This window comes from Hypomesus transpacificus, chromosome 12 (assembly GCF_021917145.1).
Source record: "Hypomesus transpacificus isolate Combined female chromosome 12, fHypTra1, whole genome shotgun sequence".
Taxonomy (NCBI): Eukaryota; Metazoa; Chordata; class Actinopteri; order Osmeriformes; family Osmeridae; genus Hypomesus; species Hypomesus transpacificus.
The window spans coordinates 5,392,034-5,409,320 of NC_061071.1; the positions used below are offsets into that span (position 1 = coordinate 5,392,034).

The 17,287-nt window shown below is 50.0% G+C and overlaps 1 protein-coding gene across 1 annotated transcript; it reads right to left on the reverse strand.

Annotated features, from left to right (window-relative positions):
- Positions 1-625: 625 nt before the first annotated feature.
- Positions 626-17,034, reverse strand: LOC124474892 (immunoglobulin-like domain-containing receptor 2). Its single transcript, XM_047031351.1, is given in 13 exon segments — positions 626-2,588; positions 3,354-3,682; positions 3,685-3,740; positions 3,775-4,017; positions 4,118-4,269; positions 4,352-4,560; positions 5,499-5,612; positions 6,030-6,191; positions 6,675-6,821; positions 8,574-8,630; positions 12,224-12,343; positions 14,124-14,486; positions 16,502-17,034. Coding segments are annotated over 13 exon segments (2,118 nt in total). The 5' UTR covers positions 16,632-17,034; the 3' UTR covers positions 626-2,552.
- Between the last annotated feature and the right edge of the window lie 253 nt (positions 17,035-17,287).

The following is a 17,287-nucleotide window of genomic DNA, read 5'->3' on the forward strand; positions in this document are numbered from 1 at the left end:
CACACATCTGGGAGAGGTTTCTCTCCTTGGTTAGGTGATATCATTCTTTCCTGATGCTGCTGTCAGAGGGAGAGTTACTCAACAACATTCCTCACATAGTCGGTTACCGTAGGGCCAGCCCCTCCCTAAAACCACAGACAAACACACTCAGACTCAACACAGTGCGCCTCAGCGCCAGGCTGTTTCGATGACACCCACTGACAGTCCAAACACAGTGGGAGTGTTCTCTCTTAATATGGCATTTCCTAATGCCATGTTTCTGTCCTGAGGTCTCGCCATACAGTCGACACAAGTGTCCTGTTCTTCCACATACTTAATACACATGCACACGCTTCAGTAAGACTCCACACACTGATTACACGCACACACACACGTCAAGTCAAAACAATTCAGTGTGTGTGTGCGCGTGTAGTCAGTGTGTGGAGTCTTACTGAAGCGTGTGCATGTGTATTTGGAATGTGGATTTTGACTGTGTTTGTATGCGTATTTGCAATGTCTTTCTGTGTGTTTGGACGTGTGTTTATGTGTGGGTAAGTGTGTGTGTGTGTTTGGGGGTGGGGGGGCAGGTGTTGTGTGGGAAGTACCTGGAGATTCCAGGGAAGAATTCAACTGTCGAAACATTTGAAAAAGAGCCAGAGCCAGTGAAGGAAGTGTGTTCTTTATATGGTTGAACACAGCTGGAGGTAAACACAGTAAACACTTCTCATCTGTGAACACACAGTATACCCACTTCCCAACCACCACTAATGTCATTTCAGCAAGTTAGATTAAGTCAATTTCCACCAGTCTCCCCTTTGAACAGTTAGCTCCAGACAGATCGTTGTTGTGACTGTGAGGACAGTGCGGTTCTGCTACAGCTTAGCCACAACACTGCTCACTTTGTGACAACAAAATCGAGCAGCCCGGGTGTCATGTGTGTACCATGATGTGTGTGTGTGTGTCAGTGTGTGTGGTTCCCCTTGTCTGTGTGTTTCTGCCTATGCGGTTCTGTTTTCATACTATGTGTGTTGACCTACGTATACGTGTGATAATTGTTCTATCGGAGAGAGATCCAGTATGTAACCACAATGGACAAAGACTCTGCTGGCTATGACTCATCCTCAATGATATATTGTCTCACTGACAGAGAACTGGGCAGTCAGCGCGCGCGCACACACACACACACACACAAACAAATAACACAAAACAAACACACTGTGATTCAATCATGAGTACCAGCAGGCACAGGTTCTTAGTTAGCAGACACAACAGCAGACGACGTGAATGAAAATACGAAGACAAAGATAACACTATAGTATGCAGCCAATGGCATTGAAAATCTCAATGTAAACTGAGTGTACTTTTTATGAGCGTGTGTGTGTGTGTGTGTTTATGTTGTTAGGAGATAAAGGTGGTGATTTAGTGTTTAACATTTGATAAGGACAGGCTGAACACATTAAGAGCAAACACAGTTATCTTATCAGGTGTTTAAATAGTCATAAACATGCCCACACACTCGCACAATCATATACATGCACGCACACTCACACCAAAACAATAATTTACTCCTGAACACGATCATACAATACAATACCATACACTCAACACACAGAGGAAGCAATCATATACTGTTCATGAAAGTACAAACAAATCTAATGCCATTTTAACTCCATAAAAGTATATTTCAACACATAGAACTCCAAAATGTCTTTAAAAAAAAAAAAAAATTTGTGAACCTTTACAATGCTACAGCTAAGTATCAGATTCTACATCAACACTGTTTTCTACATTGTATCAAATACAGACATTGTATAGGGGCTCGAGGCTGAGGCAGGATCTTCAACAACAGCATCGCTCGCCCCAACGTTGCCATGGCAGTGATGCTGTGGTGGTTTCATCCTGCTCCACACAGTGGGTTCACTATGTGGAGCTCAGCAGGGGGGCGGGGCCAGGGTGGGGGTCCTGGTTCTGACGTCTACCCAACATTGTCTCAACGTCAGACAGCCTCTGGGAACAGGAGCCAGGGGTGACATCATCGGTGATGTCAGAAAGAGTGAGAAAGCCCTGTGTCAGCTGAGACTGAGGCGGCGTTTGTGTGAGAGGGAGAGTGTGTGTGAGAGGGAGAAAGTGTGTGTGTGTTAACATGGCCGTTAGTAAGAATTGTCTTGGTGTTTATGACAAAGTGTGTACAAAAGAGAGAGTTTGCCGGTGTTTCAATGTGAGCCGGGGAAGACAATGGAATGGAGGAACTGTCAATCGTTCCCCTTTTACAATACCAGCATCAGTAATAAACAACAATGGAGTGAATGTTCTCCTTCTTCCCCCACTCTGTCTTTTCCTCTTTCTCTCCTGTATTTTTAGCAACCTTGAAAGCCTCATCCACGGTCCAGGGCTGAGATCCAAGCAGCCTCTCAAGTGTAGCACACAGTCAATTTGATTGGTCACTTAGGTATATCCAATATGCTATTTGTGGACGCTTGCTTTCATTGGTTGCCAACAACCGTATGCCATGACCCCACTGGTCCAGGGAGGAACGACCGCCCTTCTACTTCCTCCTCCCCTGTGTCAGGGAATCAGACTATGAGAGAGTCTCGGCTGAGGAGCGTGCTCTGTGGATAGAAACAGCCAAAGCTACACGTCAGTGACCAGCGCTAGGCTAACCAGCTAGCGTGCTCAAAACATGCTAACAAACGGTGCAGCTTTAGTAGGGGAGAACACAGCCAAGCAGTAGCTCTGTCAGCTCGCGTCAGACGGGGAGGTTAAACCAGGTTTAGTAATAACGTTTAAGTGTGGTAATTAGGGAGTTAGCAGGTCAGATAGACTGCTGCCAGTTGTTATCGGTGCTGGTTAGCAGGTTTTAACTAGTCTGAAAGTTCCAGGGTGGTCTACCTAGTAGTAGCTCTTGTGACATCTGAACATGACCTGTCGAAGGTACAACACAGCTGGACTATAACTCCAGTACCATCTATGATGCACTTGTAGTGTGGTGGTTTGGAACAATGCCTGTGTGAGAAGCAGCCCTACCACTGAATATTGCCTGGAATGGTACTGGCAGGTTCTTTTCCCTGTGGTCTAGTGGTAAATGTTTGTGCCTGTGTCGGTTCATGTGTGGCAGGTTGGATTCCCATCTATGACCTTGTTTCTCTGTGTCTGTGAGAGCAGTGTGTGGGTTATCCTCAGTGCTACCTGCAACATGTAAGATAAATAGAAGGTACTGGAGGATTCTCACTGAGGTTTGAGGTTGTGCAGATCTACCCATCTTGCTTAGTCAGTGTTTAATAGGTACCTGGGGTTTTACAAAGCTAGGTTTAGCCAGGGACAGGGTTCTGGTGACCTCAGGTGGCCCCCAGAGTGTGTTCCTACAGGTAACTTACCTGTTTCTTAGACTTGTCTCTCTCCTCTCTTCGGTCCAGAGGAGTGTGGGAGGGGCCATGGGATGAACGCGAGTGTAGGATTGGTCGGGGGGAGGGCTCGGCGGCTCTCATTCGCTCCATTTCCCGTTCACTATATGGCGGCAGAGAATCGTCCTCCTCGGGCCGGGTGCTAGGCGACCGGCTGCTCTTTTTAGAGCTGCCCTTAGAGGGCGTGTCTGAATCCTCCCCGCCCTTGGCCACGCCCTTCAGTTTGGCCTTGCGCTCCAATAGGCTAGTCAGGAACGTGTCGTCGTAGTCCTTCTCCCTGGTTGGGCTGTGGCGAGGGGGGGTGTGGGGTGATCGGCATCACAGGTGTCCCTCCTCTTCTTCGGGGAGGGTGGAGGGGAACTGCGCGGTGGGCGACAATCACGGTCTCGGCGACCGTTGCCTCCCCATTCGCTGTCCTCGTTGCCGCGGGTAGCGTGCATCGTCGTCACGGTAACGCTTGCCGTCGTCAGGCCGGTGATGGTTTCTCTCGCTCATCTCCATGCCGTAATCCCGCTCTTCCCCCTTGGGGCCTTTCTGCCTATAGGAGGTAGCAAACTCCTCCAGCTCGTCCAATGAACCGGTGCGTCCTCTCAGACGGAACTCCTTCCTCTGCAGGTGCTCTGAACGAGGGTTCCACCTGAACATCAACACCAGGGATTATAAGATACTAACCACACGCACACACACACACACAGATACACACACACACACAGATACACACACACACAGGCACGCACCTGTTACGGTGCTCCTCTGTACTGTGGTTGTGTTGATGTTGGCTGCGCGCTGACCTGGTCGTCAGGGAAGGGGGGTGGCGGGGGGGGTTCAGGAAGATCTCTTTCTCGCTCTCTTTCTCTCTCGTGCTCCCGTTCTCTCTCTCGTTCGCACTCTCGCTCGTACTCTCGCTCGCGATCTCTCTCGCGCTCTCTCTCGCGCTCTCGCTCATGCTCTCTCTCTCGTTCACGGTCTCTCTCTCGTTCACGGTCTCTCTCTCGTTCACGGTCTCTCTCTCGTTCCCTCTCTTGTTCTCTGTCTCTCTCTCGTTCAACTTCAAGGTCATGTTCAAGGTCGTGGGCGAGGTCTGGGATGGCGGGCAGGGCCTTCTTGGCCACCTGCCGGTAGGTCTGACGGAATCCTGTGTCCGCCTCGTGGAGGGAACTGAGCTCTGATAGGCTGCAGGCTACAAAGACAACGACCAATCAAACAGGTTATTCAGTTGTACACTTCCTGGTCGGAGGACACACACAAACACACAGACAAGGATGTGGAAGCTGTGATTTCAGAGTTGATGAAAGCATGCTACATGCAGACAGAGAGGAAGACCGGGGATAGAGGGAGAGAGGAGAGAGAGAGGAAGAGAGAGAGAGGAGAGAGAGAGGAAGAGAGAGAGGAAGAGAGAGAGAGGAGAGAGAGAGGAAGAGAGAGAGAGGAGAGAGAGGAGAGAGAGAGAGGAGAGAGAGAGGAAGAGAGAGAGAGAGAGAGAGAGAGAGAGAGAGAGAGAGAGAGAGAGAGAGAGAGGAAGAGAGAGAGAGGAGAGAGAGGAAGAGAGAGAGAGGAGAGAGAGAGAGGAAGAGAGAGAGAGAGAGAGAGAGGAAGAGGGAGAGAGGAGAGAGAGAGGAAGAGAGAGAGAGAGAGAGAGAGGAAGAGAGAGAGGAGAGAGAGGAGAGAGAGAGAGGAGAGAGAGAGGAAGAGAGAGAGAGGAGAGAGAGGAGAGAGAGAGGAAGAGAGAGAGAGGAGAGAGAGAGGAAGAGAGAGAGAGGAGAGAGAGGAGAGAAACAGGAGAGAGATCCTTCTAAGTGTCTTAGCTTCAGAGAGAGCGACTAAGAGGCAAGCTAAGAGACAGTAGCCTTAGGAATCCCCATGATCTCATGCCAGACAAAACGAAGTCTGCTGCGACTACCACACATCCAATAATAACACACGCCGAGACTCAGACTCACTCGACCGGCCCAAGGAGACAGCGGTATTGAAGCATGCTCGGAGGTGACACATGGAGGTAGGAAGCACGCTACTGCACAGCCAGAGTGCACACTAAGCCCTGAGGTTAGCATCGTAGAGTACAGAGAGAGTGAGCAACGAGCCCAGGCAGCATGCTAGCCAGGAAGGACAGGGTCTTACAGGTGTGGCTGTTGCTCCGGGCGGGGTTGAAGTGGGCCAGTTGCTTCTCTACATACTGCAGAACCCTAAGAGAGTTCTGATCCTGGCTGGACGGGACACGGAACACGGGCCGTACTGCAGACACACACTCTATACCTCAGACCAGCCCAGGGTGTGTGTGTGTGTGAGAGAGAGAGAGAGAGAGAGAGAGAGAGAGAGAGAGAGAGAGAGAGAGAGAGAGAGAGAGAGAGAAGAGAGAGAGAGAGAGAGAGAGAGAGAGAGAGAGAGAGAGAGAGAGAGAGAGAGAGAGAGAGAGAGAGAGAGAATGTGTGTGTGTGCGCTTCAAACCACTGAAACAGTGCTGGAAATGTGCACTTCTGGTCTTGAGGATCTGCTGAACTTACAAAATGCTTTCTTTGTCGCTATGAATACAAATGCCTAAATCCACATTCTGCTAAATGAATAACAAAATGTAAGTATGTGGCATTTATCTATGGAATTTGAGGGTGTATGCATCCTCATCTTACATCACACACACACACACTCACTCACCTCCGGTCAGGCTGTTCTCTGAGGGGGTGAGGGACTTGGGGTCGACCAGGGAAGGGGGGGCAATGGGGAGCATGGTGGGAACCCCAGACACATAGTAGGGGGGGTAGAGGGCGATCTGGGGGCTGGAGCTGCTATTCTTGATCCCCTTCCCAGCCTCGTACACTGTAGGAGAGTGGAAGGACCGGGAGAGGAGGGAGGAGGGAAGAGAGAGGAGGACAGGGGGGACAGAGAGAGGAAGAGAGGTGGGACAGAGAGAGGAGGAGAGAGGAGGGAGGAGGGAAGAGAGAGGAGGGGCAGAGAGAGGAGAACAGGGGGGACAGAGAGGAGGAGGAGAGAGGAGGGAGGAGGGAAGAGAGAGGAGGGCAGAGAGAGGAGGACAGGGGGGACAGAGAGAGGAGGAGAGGTGGGACAGAGAGAGGAGGATGGAGGGAAGAGGGAAGAGAGAGGAGGGCAGAGAGAGGAGGGAGGATTATTTTTATCCTATGATTCAATGAGAACAGAAATATGGTGGTCCCTGTATGAGTGTCTGTGCGGGAATGTATGTGTGTACCAGTGTATGCCTGTAGTGTGTGTGTGTTTGCGTGTGGGCGAAGGTGTGTGAATGTTTGTGTGTAAAGCTGTGTGTGTGTGTGTGTGTGTACTCACAGTGCCGAGGGCAGCAGCAGGTGTCGGGGCAGCAGCAGCAGCGGACGTAGCAGCAGCAGGAGTGAGGGCAGCACTGGCACCAGCACAGCCCCACCAGCAGGAGGAGCAGCACACTGCCAAGAGACACCGCCCCCACAAACACCCACTCTGGAGCACACACACAGATATACACACACATATGCACACGTACACAAAGATTTACAGAGAGAGAAGCATACACAGACACACACACACAGTAATGCACACATACACAGAGAGAAAGAGACACACACAGACACACACACAGACACACACACAGACACACAGTAATGCACACACACACAGACATATACACAGAGAGAAAGAGACATACACGGACACACACACAGTAATGCACACATACACAGACATTTACACACAGAGAAAGAGACAAACACAGATATACACACACAGAGTAATGCACACATACACAGACACATACACACAGACATATACACACATAGATACACACACACACACACACACACACACACAGAGAGACAGATATAGACACACACACACACACGCAGACACACCCACACAAGGGAATTGTTAGTGTAACTAGTGGCAAATAGATGACTGAGAGTATGGGTGGATGGAGAGGGAAGGGAATGGATGGGTACACATCTCCAGGGATGGAGGGACAGAGGTAGGGGTGCCACGACAACATGTAGACAACCACACAAACCTGACATGTATGTGTGTGTGTGTGTGTCTGTGTGCGTGTATGTGTGTGTCGTGTTTATGATGGCGTAGGAGAGGTTATGGTTTTGTTTATGAGAGGGTTCACTCTACTACAGCGTTACAATAGATAAGACATGACCATCAACCACAAACAATCAACCAAACACACACACAAACAGGAAGCCAGTCAGTCTGGAGGCTAGGCCAAAGGAAGGAAACAGTTATGCTAGAAAGAGAGGGGGAGACAGATGAAGTGAGAGGAGGAGAGAGAGAGAGAGAGAGAGAGAGAGAGAGAGACAGAGACAGAGAGAGAAAGAGAGAGGGAGAGAGAGGGTGACGATAGAGAGGGAAAGAGAATGGGGAGAGAGAAGGGGAGTGAGGGAGAGAAAGAGAAACTTGGCTCCTGCAGTGAATTGGGTCAGAATGCGACCTAAGATCACCCTTTTAGATCAGAAATACTACTCCAACTGTATCTTTCTCTCTCTTTCTCTTTCTCTCTCTCTCTCTCTCTCTCTCCATCTCTCTCTCTCTCTTTCTCTCTCTCACACACACACACGTTCCACATGGGTTGAGACCCCACCGTAAGACAGCAACATTACAGAGGAAGGACTCGCAGGATATTAGATCACAACTTCTCTGGATGAATGACACCAACTTCCCTGTCCGTAATGAGTATCCCCCCCCACACACACACACACGCACACATACACACATACAAGCTTGTACACGCCCTAAACACAAATACCTGGACGGAGATTCAAATATGAGAGGAATTTGATGAGACAGGGAGTCTCTCTCCATGGTTTGTGTGTGTATACTAAATTCTCCCGGCAGGAAGTCTACAAGGAAACATCTGGGGTGCCCTTCATTTGACAGTCGCTACCTTCCGCCCTCCCTCGTGCCCTCCCTCGTGCCTCCTGTGTGCACTCCCCCCATGGCGCGTGAACCACAACCACTAACCAACCATCTAACATGCCGCCAGACCACACCCAAATATGGACGTTCACAATCCACAGGAAGCTGTCTAGGTGCGTCTAACGCGCTGCAGTGGTCAGTTCCGAGCTGCACCACCCGCGCCTAAAACGAACGCGCCATCTGTGAGATTTACGGGATTACTGCAGCCGGGAGCAAGAAGACAGTTAGAGGAGGTGTTAGTTGTAAGAGGGAGGGGGCTAGGTGATGTGGACACGCCCCTACCTGGCATCAGGGTCAGGTCTAGTTCAGGCAGCAGGTCGCCCGGCTCACCTAAGTTACCTGGAGAGAGACCACAGCACAGCGTGATGGACAGGAAGCCAGGGGTCGGAGGGCAACAGGAAACAGGAAGCCGACTTCGCCTCCCATCCCAGAGCACATCAAAGAGGGGTGGACAAAGATTGGCTAGATGGGGGGAGAGTCTCAACCCGCTACACAATCGGTGGGCTGTCGCATTTGACGCCTGTTCTGTCTAATCTCATCTTCACAGGTGGAGAGAGGGAGGGGCTGGGGTTCAGACAAAGAAAGAAAAAGAGAGTGATTGAGCTGCGGCATGCATGCATACAAAGAGTAGAGTGACAAAGAGACAGAGAGAGAGAGAGGGAGGGAGGGAGGAAAGAAAGGGAGAGAGAAGAATGTGAGAAAGGGAGAGAGAGGGAGAAGAGGGAGAGAGGAGGTGAGAAAGGGAGTAGAGAGAGGGAGAGAGGAATAGGGGGAGGAGAGAGAGAGAGAGAGAGAGAGAGAGAGGAGGGAGAGCCGTTAGCAGCAGTAGCATGCATCTGTGGTGTGGATCATGAGGCTGTCGTTAGAGGGTGTCTTCATCATCCTCGTCATCATCATCACCATCGCAGGCCCGTGAGACATATTGGAGCCGTGAGCTCATTATCTTAAGAAGAAGAAGCAACCCATTCTCACCTCCCTCTCCCCTCCACTTCTGCCAACACAGAGAGTGAGAAGGAGGACGAGAGAGGGAGAATGAGGTAGAGAGAGGAAGAGAGAGAGAGAGGCTTGATCCTGGTCACATACAGGAATGTGTTCCATTAAAAGTGCTGGAACACACACGCACGCACACACACCCACGCGTGTAGGTGCAGGGTCAGATGGACAGGACTGAGGAGGTCTCTGGCAGAAGGCTTAGAACTCCAAACACATCAAGCTTTGTCTGAAACAGGAACAGACAGGCAGGAAGACCTTCAACATGGCTCCACAGACCTCCCGCATGGACACACACACACACACACACCAACACAAGTGTACACACACACACACACACACGTACACACACAGATTTACTCAGCTTACTCCTGACATTCCTTCTCTCTCCAGGTCAGTGCTGCCCTTTGGCCAATTAGAACACAGAACAAACAGACCAAGGAGGAGCACAAATAGTTTGGGGGCTCTTGATTTAAGATTGAAGCCAGAGGGGTGGGGTTAGCAGCAATGCAAACTACTCCACTTCTTCAAGCTGGCCAAGCAAAGGACCACATTTGTCTGTCTGTGTGTCTCTAGTATGATCCTGCTCTGGTGCCCTGTCTGTCTCTAGTATGTTCCTACTCTGGTAACCTGTCTGTCTGTGTGTCTCTAGTATGTTCTTGCTCTGTTAACCCGTCTGTCTCTAGTATGTTCCTAATCTGGTAACCTGTCTGTCTGTCTGTAGTATGTTCCTGCTCTGGTACCCTGTCTTGTCTCTAGTATGCTCCTGCTCTGGTAACCTGTCTGTCAGTCTGTCTCTAGTATGTTCCTGCTTGGTAAACTGTCTGTCTCTCTAGTATGTTCCTGCTTGGTAAAATGACTGTCTCTAGTATGTACCTGCTTGGTAAACTGTCTGTGTCTCTAGTATGTTCCTGCTCTTTCTTCTTCATTACTGAGACAGGAAGAGCCCCTCCCTCGACTACTAAACATTTAGTAATGAGTTTGACTACACACACACCAACTACATCTCTCACACACATACATACACACACACACTCACTACTCCTAATGTTCTAAAGACTTCATGAGACTCAGCCACTCACTCTGTAAGTGCTTCTTTGCTCCCATCCCTCCAACACAAAAACTCTCTTTTACCCCTTTTCCTTCCCTCTCTTTACCTCTTTCTCTACCCCCTCTCCTTCTTCTCTGTCTAATTACTGTCCATTTTGTTTCACTCTCCTCTCGTTCTCCTTACTCTGTTAATCTTCTTGTCTTCCTTTCTCTCAGACAGCTCCACACAAAGACCCCCTCCCACCACCCCCCCTTTATAGGCCTTGTTGCCAAGGTGACCAGTAGTTACAAGTAGCTAGTGTGCTCTGTGTTTTGCTGGGTCCTCTTCACTCCACAGGACGGGAGTGATCATATACAGTGTGTCGATAAGGCTGCTGCCGAGGACCATGGGAACTGTAGTTCCAGAGTCTCTCCTCAGCTCGGACCCATGCAGTGGTCTCTCTGGTGGTGGCTACTCTGCATGACACGACAACTGGGACCGGCGCCAATTAAGTGTGTGTTTCTGTGTTGAGAGTATGAGTATGTTCCTGTGTGTGTGTTTGTGTGTGTGTGTGTGAGACAGAAACAAAGCCTTCTCACACAGCGAGTCATGGCACTGGAGGACAGCATGGCGAGCAGGGCATCGCCATGGCAGTGTTGGTAGCCTAACAGCCATGAGACCTGGCATTGTTTGAAAACAACGTGTTACAACTTCTATTATAACAACAGGCAGAGCCCTCACACACACACAAACACACAGCAAGTTCCATGTGTACACAGAACCACCATCAGAGCTATCGTCATGTAGGTCCAACCCAGTGTCAGCGAAGAGTTACTATGGCAGTGTTGTAGGTATGAGCTGGCAGAGCAAACCTGAGCTCCCTTCATCAACCTGGGGCTGGGGGGGGGGGGGGAGGGGGGGGCGTGGGTGAAGCTGGGGGAGGGGTTGGAAGAGGGAGCTGTGGTCTGGATGTCTTCAGGGTGATGGGGTGGAGTTGTGGCCTCCGGAAGCTGGAGTTGTGGTCTGTTGTCTGAAGCAGTGTTTCTCAACCCTGGTCCTCAGGACCCATTTTTCAGCGTGTTCTAGATGTTTCCCTGCTCCAACACACCTGATTCTAATGAATGTTTGTTATCAGGCTTCTGCTGAGCTTCATATCGACCCATTCATTTGAATCAGAGGTGTTGGAGCAGGGTAACATCTAGCACATGTAGGATAGTGGGTCCAGAGGAACAGGGTTGAGAAATACTGGTCTGAAGGGTATGGTGGACTGGAGGGTTGGGGTAGGGAGGGTAGGGGATATGGAGGTTTGGGGTATGGAGGGTTGGGGATATGGAGGGATGGGGTATGGAGGGTTGGGGTATGGAGGGATGGGGTATGGAGGGTTGGGGTATGGAGGGTTGGGGTATGGAGGGATGGGGTATGGAGGGTTGGGGTATGGAGGGTTGGGGTATGGAGGGTTGGGGTATGGAGGGTTGGGGTATGGAGGGATGGGGTATGGAGGGTTGGGGTATGGAGGGTTGGGGTATGGAGGGTTGGGGTATGGAGGGATGGGGTATGGAGGGTTGGGGATATGGAGGGATGGGGTATGGAGGGTTAGGGTATGGAGGGATGGGGTAGGGATTTCTGGTCTGCTTAATCCCTGTGGGCTCAATGATGTTGGCCTATGTGCAGCCCGGACATTGTGCATCTGACAGAGAAAAACCCTGGTGATGTATAATCACTCCGCTATGCTTAGCAACCTCCTGGCAACAGGGGTAGGCCGGCAGCAGATGTAAATGTGTGAAAGGCAGATAGAAAAAGGAAGGTAAAGGGTAAAGAGAGAGGAGAGAGAGAGAGAGATAGAGAGAGAGAGAGAGAGAGAGAGAAGAGAAAAGACAGAATGAGAGAAATGTGTGTGTGTGTTCAGTCTTACCTAGCACCAGCAGCTCTACAGGGGCTTCGTTGAGTCCCTCCAGGTCATCTGCTATCACTACTTTACACAGGTAGACCCCACTGTCACCCCACTGCACTTCCCCAATACGCAGGTCTGCCTCTGGAGGGGGGGGGGGGGGAGAAAGGCCAGGGAAAGAAGGAGAAATAGCGAAGGAGAAAGATGACGAAAGTGATTGAGAGAGAGAGAGGGAGAAAGAAGAGGAAGGGGAGGAAGGGTGGGAGAGATTCAGAAAGGAGGAGTACCAATGGGAGATTTCACTGTGGACATGTGTGCGAGTTGTAACATTTCAAAACAAAACAAAAGCCTTACGAAACATTACAGAACGATCATCCCCCTCAAAAAATACACAGAACAATACAGTTGAGTACAGTACAGTAGGGTAAGGCCAACTACAAAACAGTAAAGTTCAGTAAAGTACAGCAGTATATATTCTAACACGGCATGCGTGTGTTTGTTTGGTCGGGGGGGGGGGGGGGGGGGGGGGGACCTAAGGTAAACCTCTCCATTGTGAAGCAGACATGTACACACACCCATCTAGCTGACAGGAAGTGTTCTAAGTAATGGACTTCCTTTTCCTGTGGGGGGTGACAAAGGGGGAGGGTCAGTCTGGTCTAGCCTTGCTGACCCATGTGATCCACAGCTTTAGGACATAGTTGCATGGACACAGGGCATCACGGCACATGTTCACCCAGAACAGCAGTTTGACTGGTTCTCACGTTCCAGTGCTTGGAGATGCGTTTGATGTATTTAAATAAAGTTTGACTGAATATCCCTATAGAACATTTTTGGAGTATGTGAATGGAACAATGGATGTTGAAATAGAAGTTATTTGTATGTACTTTTATGTAGTTGTGTATGCAAACACACACACACACACACAAGGAGTCAGAGAGTCTGGGTGTTTCGGCTGACAGTAGAGTTCACCAGAGGAACCAGACCTCCGTGAAGCAAAGACTGGGAAGAGAGAGAGTGATAGAGCGCAAAAGAGCGAGAGAGACAGAGAAAGAGTTAGAGGACAACATGAAAGCACAGTGGAACAAATCACCTCTTTTGTCCATCTGGCTGCTCATGGAAGAGAGGAGTGGAGGAGGAGGAGAGAAGAGAGAGCTGATTCTTGGTCCTGAGTTACAGCTTCATAAATCTGAGGCCAGGTTACAGGGGCATCCCTCACTGCCTCCGGGGTAGCACCACAAACACACACACACACACACATGCTGTCCTGTAGATGACCCCACTGTGTACTGTCTGTGTGTGAACACTCTTATGCAAGTGTTTTTTTGTGTATGTCTCTGCAGGTGTGTGTCTCTCTGCAAGTGTGTGTGCCTCTATAGGTGTGTGTGTCTGCAGGTGTGTGTCTGCAGGTGTGTGGATGTCTCCTCATGTGTGGGTGTGAGTTGTCCCTGTAGGTGTGTGTCTCTGCAGGTGTGTGTGTGTCTGGTTGTGTGTGTGTGTGTCCCCAGGTGTGTGTCTCTGCAGGTGTGTGTGTGTCTGGTTGTGTGTGTGTGTGTCCAGGTGTGTGTCTCTGCAGGTGTGTGTGTGTGTCTGGTTGTGTGTGTGTCTCCCCAGGGGTGTGTCTCTGCAGGTGTGTGTGTCTGGTTGTGTGTGTGTGTCTCCCCAGGTGTGTGTCTCTGCAGGTGTGTGTGTGTCTGGTTGTGTGTTTGTGTGTCCAGGTGTGTGTCTCTGCAGGTGTGTGTGTGTGTGTGTCTGGTTGTGTGTGTGTCTCCCCAGGGGTGTGTCTCTGCAGGTGTGTGTGTGTCTGGTTGTTTGTGTGTGTCCCCAGGTGTGTGTCTCTGCAGGTGTGTGTGTCTGGTTGTGTGTGTGTCTCCCCAGGTGTGCGTCTCTGCAGGTGTGTGCGTATCTTCCCACGGTTGCATCTTACTGTTGAGGATGGAGATATCCCTGTCCTTGTAGTGCTCAGACAGAGTGATGGAGGCTCCAGAGATGGAGGCTATGATCCGGACCGTGCGGCTGCTGTCAGGGCACTCCAGATGGGACGCGTAGCCCTGCTCCACCCCCCCAAGGCCTCCGCGGCCCCCATGACCCCCGGGGGCCCCGTGGGTGTCTGGGTAAGCGAAGGCTTGGCGCGTGCGGTCACGGCAGTAGGACTTGTACCACCACTGGACCACGGGGGTCTGGGTGGAGATACTGGAGTACTGGCAAGGCAGAACCACCGTCTGGAACAGCAAGGCATACTTCCTGTCCTCTCTTACCGACACCTGGACTCCCCCACAGGATGGGATGGCTGGAGAAGGAGGGGGGTGGGGGGGCGGGGGGGGGGTGGAGCAAGAAAGGGGGGAAGGGGAGAGAGAGTGGAAGTTTGAGAGGGGGGAGGATGGACAGAGTGAGAGAGATGGAGAGAATTGCAACACATTTTTTATGAAGCGACCCACTGTAGGAAAAGGCATTTAGTTCTAGAACAAGTGCCTCGTCTCTGCAGGGAAGCCAGGCGACAACACACAAACAATCTCAGAATCAGCTATTCAGCAGTCTGGCTGAGGTGGTAATCTTTACATGACAGGTCGTTACAGCTGTTTGCTGAGGACAGCACGTTCTCACATACACTGGTTATTATTACCTCACAAACACACACACACACACACACACACTGGGTAGCTGGGTATGACTACCTGGAGGTTGTTGTTGAGCTACTACAAAGAGACAAGGCTTTACAGGCAGATTCCCCTGCCAGGACACACACCCACCCAGAAACATCTGTGTCTGCTAAATGTGTGTTTTCAGAAAGGAGGGAATAAGGGAGAGAAAATAAAGAGATACAGAGGAATACGGGGGGGGGGGGAACCCTGTCCTCAGTAGATCTGTGATGAAGCAGATTTTGTTTTCTTTCCATCAGTTTAGGTATGCTTGGTTTGGATTGCCCAGTCAGACGGAACCAATGGATTCAACAGAAAAGGGCAAACTGTGCTCCTTCGCTAAGCAAAGTCAAATAAATCAGGGGCGCCTAATCTATTTTTGCTACGAAATACCTTTCGGCTGAGATCTGCATAGAGAGGAGAGAGGGAGGGAAGGGGGGTAGGAAGAAGGGAAGAGAGAGGGAGAGAAAGGGTAAGTGCTTAAACTGCTGTCTTTAACACTGGGGATGGAGACAGTCACAAGGAGAGACAGAGAAATTAAGGGAAGGAGGGAGCAGGAGAGAGAAAGCGAGAGAAAAAGCGAGAGAAAAACAGGGAGGGAGGAAGGGAGGGAGGGAGGGGAAAAGAGCAGAGAAAGAGGAACCTTCCCAGAAGGAAAGCATAATGCTGGGTCATTTAGGAACATTGTTGGTGAGTTTCAGGGGGTAGGAGCAGGAGATAAGACAGTGTTTATTCACTTTAAAGGGGGGGGGGAAGGAGTTGGGGGGGGTAGACAACAAGAAAGGAGAAAACTTTGGGGGGTAGACAACAAGAAAGGAGAACAGATGGATGGAAGAAGTGAGATAGAAAGGAAAAGAAAAGGAGGGAATGGATGACAAGGTTGAAGGTACAGACTTTTCCCCTGACCCCTTTCGCATTGTTTAGGATTCCCTCACGCCCCAGAGGGGTGGAGCCGAGGGACCAACCCCCCATGCCAACAACACCTGCTGCAGCCCTCAACTTTCTCAACATAACAGTCAACTTCTGAATATCTTTACAATACAGTTAGGGTTCAACCTTGTTCTACATAGCCCAGGACCATAGATTCTCACGTCAGTCCTGTAGCCTGAAAACGTGTAAAATATCCCCAGTAAGTTCTAGAGGCCTACGCCTACCTGAGATCTGGACTTGATCCGACCTGGGCTGGAGGTCGGGTTGAGCTGGACGTCTGCCAACTTTGAAAGCTTAACCGTAACTCCAGCCTTCACGCAAATCCTTCACACATGAACAAACGGTATGCTACCTAACAGTGGAAGTGTAGTTTTGCCTCGTGACTCTCATCAAATCACTTTTACTATGTACAATGCATGTACAATTCTCTTTTGACATGGCACGCTGTCAGTACTTTGATCCCGAAACCCTTGCAAACCATTTGTTAGTAAAACTGAGAAATTACTTTTGGGGATTCGGTATCCCACTATTTTTAGGTAGGCTAGTCGATTACAATCTATTTCTCACGGGCCACGGCATTTCGGTCTACAGCGAAAGAAAGCGCACAGAGGGAAACGTCATGAACCACTTGGTAAAAGTGCGCCCGAGAACAACAACCTGTTCCGCTCAAGAAAAAAAAGATGTAGCCTACTCTAGGCTATTGAAAGCAAGAAAAAACTACATACCATCGACCTACCTGTTAGACAAAGTCCTACAGCAATCCAGCAGCGCAGTTTAAGAAACGTTCTCCAAATCCCCGCGTTCATGTTTAGAGAAGTACTCTCGGACGCGGGTACATATTCTCCCTTCAATCTCTTTCGCCTCATTCCTGAAAACCGTTATTCCAAGGCGCTCCTCGCACTGAGCTCGTGAATAACGGGACGGTACCGCAAGAATGGGTGGTGCTTCTTTCCTCTGCTCCTTTTCAGGGCGGCGAGCCGCGGGGGCGTCCGCTTGTTTTAAACTCACCGAAGCTTCACCGATGCTGAGGCCAGCAGAGTGAGCTAATGTTCTTGAAAATATCTGGCCGAGGAGTAACTTTTGCAATATTTCTAAATATAAACTCTGTTGACGGAATGTAGTTTACTGTACGAGATGATCATCAACGTGTCATACGTATGCCACAAACGACAGGTGGTTCGTATAGCTTAGGCTGCTCATAAGCGTAGGTTTAGGGTCAGACAGCAAGGACATTTCCATACCAATGTCAAGTGTTCCCATTTAAACAAAAGAAAATGTTGGTCCTCACCAGTGTTCAAACCAAACCTACGTTCTTGATTGGAGGTTATTGGAGGACAACTTTTTAGGGGAAGAAAGTTGCCTACGTTTGTGTGTGCGTCATCAGTGGGGTTTAAATCCACCGTCGCAGTTTTCTAGATGCAATTATTGCTAACTCGCACAGAATGGCACTTTTCCTCGTTCTATCCGGGATCAAATTGGGCTCATGCAAGATATTCGTTTAATAAATTTTAGGGTGGCGAAG